The sequence below is a fragment of the Sapajus apella genome, unplaced genomic scaffold, assembly GCF_009761245.1.
Source record: "Sapajus apella isolate SASKATOON/1434 unplaced genomic scaffold, GSC_monkey_1.0 scaffold77, whole genome shotgun sequence".
NCBI lineage: Eukaryota > Metazoa > Chordata > Mammalia > Primates > Cebidae > Sapajus > Sapajus apella.
Window position 1 is genome coordinate 1 of NW_022437017.1, and position 6,257 is coordinate 6,257.

Here is a 6,257-nt window from a genome sequence, read left to right on the forward strand (position 1 = left end):
GGTGGCTCACGCCTGTAATCCCAGTACTTTGGGAGGCCGAGGCGGGTGGATCACGAGGTCAAGAGATCGAGACCATCCTGGTCAACATGGTGAAACCCCGTCTCTACTAAAAATACAAAAAATCAGCTGGGCATGGTGGCGCATGCCTGTAATCCCAGTTACTCAGGAGGCTGAGGCAGGAGAATTGCCTGAACCCAGGAGGCGGAGGTTGCGGTGAGCCGAGATCGCGCCATTGCACTCCAGCCTGGGTAACAAGAGTGAAACTCCGTCTCAAAAAAAAAAAAAAAACCATGTATTTAAGTGTGTTATAGGCTGAATATCATGGCTGACGCCTATAATCCAGCCCTTTAGAAAGTTCAGGTCAGAGGATTGCTTGAGCTGAAGAGTTTGAGGCTACACTCGGCCATGACAGCACCATTACAATCTAGCTGGGGTTAAAGGGCAAGACCCTGACTCAGAAGCAATAAAATTGACAAAGACGGTTAGTACTTGTAAAATAGTTTACTCGAAAACAGCATTGGCCGGGCGCCCAGGTGCATGCCTGTAATCCTAACACTTTAATAGTGGCAGGCGGATTGCTTAAGTCTGGGCGTTTGAGACCAGCCAGGGAAATGTGACAAAACCCCATCTCTAGCAAAAAATACAAAAATTAGGCCAGGCGCACTGGCTCATGCCTGTAATCCCAGCACTTTGGGAGACTGAGGCAGGGGGATCACAAAGTCAAGAGATCGAGACTAGCCTGGCCAACATGCTGAAACCTTTCTCTACTGAAAAGTACAAAAATTAGCTGGACGTGGTGGTGCACACCTGTAGTCCCAGCTACTCAGGAGGCCAAGGCAGGAGAATTGCTTGAACCCGGGAGGTGGAGGTTGCAGTGAGTCAAGGTTGTACCACTGCACTTCAGCCTGGCATCAGTGAGACTCGGTCTCAAAAAAAAAAAAAAAAAAGTTAGCCAGGCATGATAGTGTATGCTTGTAGTCTCAGCTAATAGGGAGGCTAAAGTGGCAGGATGGCTTAAGATTGGGAGATGGAGGTTGCAGTGAGCTGGGATCCACCACCACACTCCAGCTTAGATGACAGAGTGAGACCCTATCTCAAAAATTTATTTAAATGTACTAAGAAGCCCCATATCAATATTATCTTTCTAGATAACAGGTATAGCTGGGCCATCTTGTAGAGCAAGTGGTCTGTTCATGTTCAGACAGAGCAGAAAGCCTATACATTGCTGGACAGTGTTAAAAATGCAAGTGCAGACCGGGCGCAGTGGCTTATGCATATAATCCCAGCACTTTCAGAGGCCAAGGTGGGCGGATCACAAGGTCAGGAGATGGAGACCATCCTGGCCAACATGGTGAAACCCCGTCTCTACTAAAATATAAAAAATTAAGCAGGCATGGCATTATGTGCTTGTAATCCCAGCTACTCTGAAGGCTGAGGTAGGGGAATTGCTTGAACCTGGGAGGTGGAGGTTGCAGTGAGCCAAGATCACACCACTGCACTAAAGAAAGAAAGAAAAATTAGCTGGGCAGGATGGCTTGAGACTGGGAGATGGAGGGTGCAGTGAGTTGAGATCTCACTACCACACTCCAGCCTGGATGACAGAGTGAGACCCTATCTCAATTTTTTTTAAAAAAGTACTAAGAAGCCCTATATCAATATTATCTTTCTTGATAACAGGTATAGCTGGGCCATCCTGTAGAGCATGTGGTCTGTTCACATTCAGACAGGGCAGAAAGCCTACACATTGCTGGACAGTGTTTAAAAGTCCAAGTGCAATAACGTGTTAATGAATATTAAATCAGTGGTAAAGAAACCCACTATGATATACTTCTCATTGTTCACAGAGGTCTTATGGGAGAGAGACTCTTGGAAAGTAAAAAAGATCATCAGCTTGGAGAAATTTTGACCCAGGTTCCAGATGACATGCTGAAGAAGAAAACTCCTCTTCGAGTAAAATCACGTGGAGAAGTCAGCATGGGTCATGCATCCCTTAGAAGTCACCTCAGAGCTGACACTGGACACAAGCCATATGAGTATCAGGAATATGGACAGAAGCCGTATAAATGTACATACTGTAAGAAAGCCTTCAGCGATCTCCCCTACTTTCGAACACACGAATGGGCTCACACTGGAGGGAAACCTTATGACTGTGAGGAATGTGGAAAAAGCTTTATTTCCCGTTCAAGCATTCGAAGACACAGGATAATGCACAGTGGAGATGGACCCTATAAATGTAACTTTTGTGGGAAAGCCTTGATGTGTCTCAGTTTGTATCTTATCCACAAACGAACTCACACTGGAGAGAAACCATATGAATGTAAACAATGTGGTAAAGCCTTTAGTCATTCTGGTAGTCTTCGAATTCATGAAAGAACGCACACTGGGGAGAAGCCTTATGAATGCAGTGAATGTGGGAAAGCATTCCATAGTTCCACATGCCTTCATGCACATAAAATAACTCACACTGGGGAGAAGCCATATGAATGTAAACAGTGTGGGAAAGCCTTTGTTTCTTTCAATTCCGTTCGATATCATGAAAGGACGCACACTGGAGAGAAACCCTATGAATGTAAGCAATGTGGGAAAGCCTTCAGATCTGCCTCACACCTTCGAACACATGGAAGGACTCACACTGGAGAGAAACCTTATGCATGTAAGCAATGTGGGAGAAGCTTTGGATGTGCCTCGAGTCTTAAAATGCATGAAAGGACTCACACTGGAGAAAAACCCTGTAGTTCCAGCAATTTGGAAGGCCGAGGCGAAAAGATTGCTTAATTCACATAAGATTCCTTGAAGCCACGGAATCCAATCATGGCAAAAATGTGTTTCCCTCAAATAATGGGAAATATCAGAAAATGATTCTGAAGCTTCTGCAGTCACTGTCATCTGACAGCATCACAAATAAATGCCAGTAACCCAAGAGCAAAAAGTTTTGGGGGTCAGTTTAGCTGATGCCTCACTCTGAGACCTAGGACACAGAGTTGGAAATAACTCTTAAGAGAGACACAACTCAAACAGGCTCACTCAAACAGTGACTCATGCCTGTAATCTCAGTATTTGGGGAGGCTGAAGTGGGTGGATCGTGAGGTCAGGAGTTTGAGACCAGCCTGGCCAACATGGTGAAACCCTGTCTCTACTAAAAATACAAAAAAAATTAGCTGGGCGTGGTGGCACAGACCTGTAATCCCAGCTTCTCAGGAGGCTGAGGCAAGAGAATCACTTGAACCTGGGAGACAAAAGGTTGCAGTGAGCAGAGATCACACCACTGCCCTACAGCCTGGGAGACAGAGTGAGACTCTGTCTCAAAAAAGAAAAGGCACACCTCCAGTAAGACCTTAAGAAAAGTGGCAGGTGTATATATACAGAAAAGTCTGTTCCCTCCTATTTAAAGCCCAATACCTAAGCAGCAAGCCCTCACTTTAAGAAGCTCACTGAAGGGATAACTGAGGTACCATTGTCAGACTCACTGCCTCAGAAAGACTTTTATCAAAACAAAAGACTAAAGTTCCTATTCATAAATATCCCTAAAATATCCTATCCCCTATTATAGGATATTAATAAATGGTTGGCTATTGAGTATACTACATATTTTATACCATTCTTTCTCATGAATTTTTTTTGAGATGGAGTCTCGGTCTATGACTGAGGCTGGAGTGCAGTGGTACATTCTTGGCTCCCCACAACCTCTGCCTCCTGGGTTCTAGTGACTCTCCTGCCTCAGCCTCCCAAGTAGCTGATTTACAGGCATGAGCCACCATGCCCAGCCTCTAATCTCTATTTTTTTTCTTTTCTTTTTTTTTTTTTTTTTTTTGAGATAGTCTCACTCTGTTCCCCAGGCTGAAATGTGGTGGTGCAGTCTTGGCTCACTGCAGCTTCCACCTCCTGGCTTCAAGCACTTCTGCCTCAGCCTCCCTGGTAGCTGGGATTACAGGCACCCACCACCACTCCAGGCTATTTTTTTAAATTTTTTAGTAGAGACAGGATTTCACCATGTTGGTCAGGCTGGTCTTAAACCCCTGACCTCAAGGGATTTGCACCAAGGCCTCCCAAAGTGCTGGGATTACAGTTGTGAGCACCATGCCTGGCCTTTTAATCTTTTTTTTTTTTTTTTAGATGGAGTCTTGCTCTGTCACACAGGCTGGAGTGTATTGGCACGATCTCGGCTCACTGCAACCTCTGTGTCCTGGGTTCAAGTGATTCTCCTGCCTCAGCCTCCCACATAGCTGGGATTAGAAGCGGCACCACAGTACTGGGCTAATATTTTGTATTTTTAGTAGAGACAGGTTTTCTCCACGTTGGCCAGGCTGGTCTTGAACTCCTGACCTCAAGTGATCCACCTGCCTCAGCCTCCCAAAGTGGTGGGATTACAAGCCTGAGCCACTGCACCAGGCCTAATCTCTTTTTAAAGTACATTTTTCTTTAATGAATGTCTTAAATGAAAACCATTTTTCTTTTTTTTTTTTATGGAACGCTTCACGAATTTGCATGTCATCCTTGCGCAGGGACCATGCTAATCTTCTCTGTATCGTTCCAATTTTAGTATATGTGCTGCCGAAGCAAGCACTTACTTTATTTTTTTTGAGACAGTTTTGCTCTTGTTGCCCAAGCTGGAGTGCAGTGGTGCAACTCGGCTTACTGCCACCTTGGCCTACCGGGTTCAAGCGATTCTCCTGCCTCAGCCTCCCGAGTAGATGGGATTGCAGGCATGCGCCACTGTGCCTGGCTAATTTTATATTTTTAGTAGAGACAGGGTTTTGTCACATTGGCCAGGCTGGTCTCAAACTCCCAACTGGGTGGTCTGCCTGCCTTGACCTCCCAAAGTGCTGAGATTACAGGCATAAGCTACTGTGCCCAGGCTGAAAACCTTTTTTCTAATCACAAATATTTTTCTTTTTTATTTTATTTATTTCCTTAGAGATTTGGTCTTGCTGTGTGGACCTAGCTGGAGTGCAGTGGTATTCATAGGTGTCATCTTAGTGCACTAGAACTTCAAATACCTGGGCTCATAATCCTTCTACCTCACCCTGCCAAGTAGCTGTCACTACATGTGTCAGCTGCTATGCCTGGCTTCCACTTTTTTTTTTTTTTTTTTTAATCTTTAATCAGTTCCCTTTAAAGACCAAAGAAGACTTTTCCTCTTGTGTGGCCTGTGTTGATCTATGAACAGTGTTCACTATGACCCAGGAAATCCCACAAAGTCATGCATGTTAGAAGGATGAAACCCTCATGTTCACTGTAAGGACTCCTGTGAAGGTGCTCAGGCCATCATGGGTATGACTAAATGAAAAGCCGCCAAGTATCTGAAATATTTTCTTTTACAGAAATTATATGTACCATTGCAACCTTAGAAGGTGGAGTTGGTAGCCGTACCCAAGACAACCAACACTGGGGCTGGACTCAGCATCAGTGGCCCAGAAGAGGTACTGGAATGTGCTTAAAAATGCAGAGTTATGCTGCATTTAAGGGTATAGATGTAGATTGCCTGGTTATTGAGCACATCCAGGGGGAACAAGGCACCCATTAATGTATCACTTGACTTACAAAACTCATGGGTAGAAGAACCCATCCACAGACTCCTGCGATATCCAGATGATGCTTAGTGAAAAGAAACACATTGTTCCAAAAGCAGAAAAGGAGATGAGTGTACAGAAGAAAAAGATACCCCACAAGAAGCATAAACTTAAGAGACAAATTCAGCAAAAGAAAATGCAAATAAAACTTCAAAACAAAAAAACAACTTTAAAAATTCATAAAACACAAAATGACATACTCTGTTATAAAGTATGCCTTTATGATAGCTTGCTGATAAAAGTTGGCTATAATAGGTGAAATGAAGATAGCTGTTGGTGACCGGCAGATTCTGGGTCTATGATAGGTCAGAGAAGGATGCTTTTCACTTTGTTTTACATTTTTTTAATGCCTGATGTTGACTTGGTAGAAAGATGATAATAAATTCTTCTGTCTATGTGTTTCTTTTAGATTACTTGTGGACTGAAGAAAAAAATTTGTTAGTTTGATTTAGGATTGTGACTGAGGACAATAGCCTGGAAGCAGTTCTGACAGCTGCTATGCCGTGTTTTGGTTCACACTTTAAACAGACATGTGGGCCCTGTGCTCTACCTTGGTTTTTCTTCAAAGCATATTTCTGAAGAGCTGCAGAGTCCCTAAGTCAGGAATGTTATAAAGTCAGGCTGGAAACCAGAAATAGGTAAACATGACTAAGTTGTTTTTTTTTTTTTTTTTTTTTTTTTTTTTTT

General features: G+C 43.7%; 1 protein-coding gene and 1 non-coding gene across 3 annotated transcripts; one reads left to right on the top strand and one right to left on the bottom strand.

The window, feature by feature from the left end:
* Positions 1-1,650: 1,650 nt before the first annotated feature.
* On the top strand, positions 1,651-5,972 carry LOC116532500 (zinc finger protein 625). 2 transcript variants are annotated; one of them, XM_032251649.1, is made up of 2 exons: positions 1,655-2,653; positions 5,322-5,972. In XM_032251649.1, coding segments are annotated over exons 1-2 (804 nt in total). In that variant the 5' UTR covers positions 1,655-1,851; the 3' UTR covers positions 5,324-5,972. The 2 variants fall into 2 exon arrangements, with proteins under 2 accessions (XP_032107539.1, XP_032107540.1); XM_032251648.1 differs by lacking the exon at positions 5,322-5,972 and having other exon boundaries at positions 1,651-2,920.
* Positions 4,458-4,564, bottom strand: LOC116532929. The gene has a single exon (XR_004260997.1). It is a non-coding gene; the product is annotated as a U6 spliceosomal RNA (small nuclear RNA).
* Positions 5,973-6,257: the final 285 nt, after the last annotated feature.

Coding starts and splice junctions, on each gene's coding strand:
- LOC116532500 (XM_032251648.1), top strand. CDS start 1,852: ATGGGAGAGAGACTCTTGGAAAGTAAAAAAGATCATCAGCTTGGAGAA.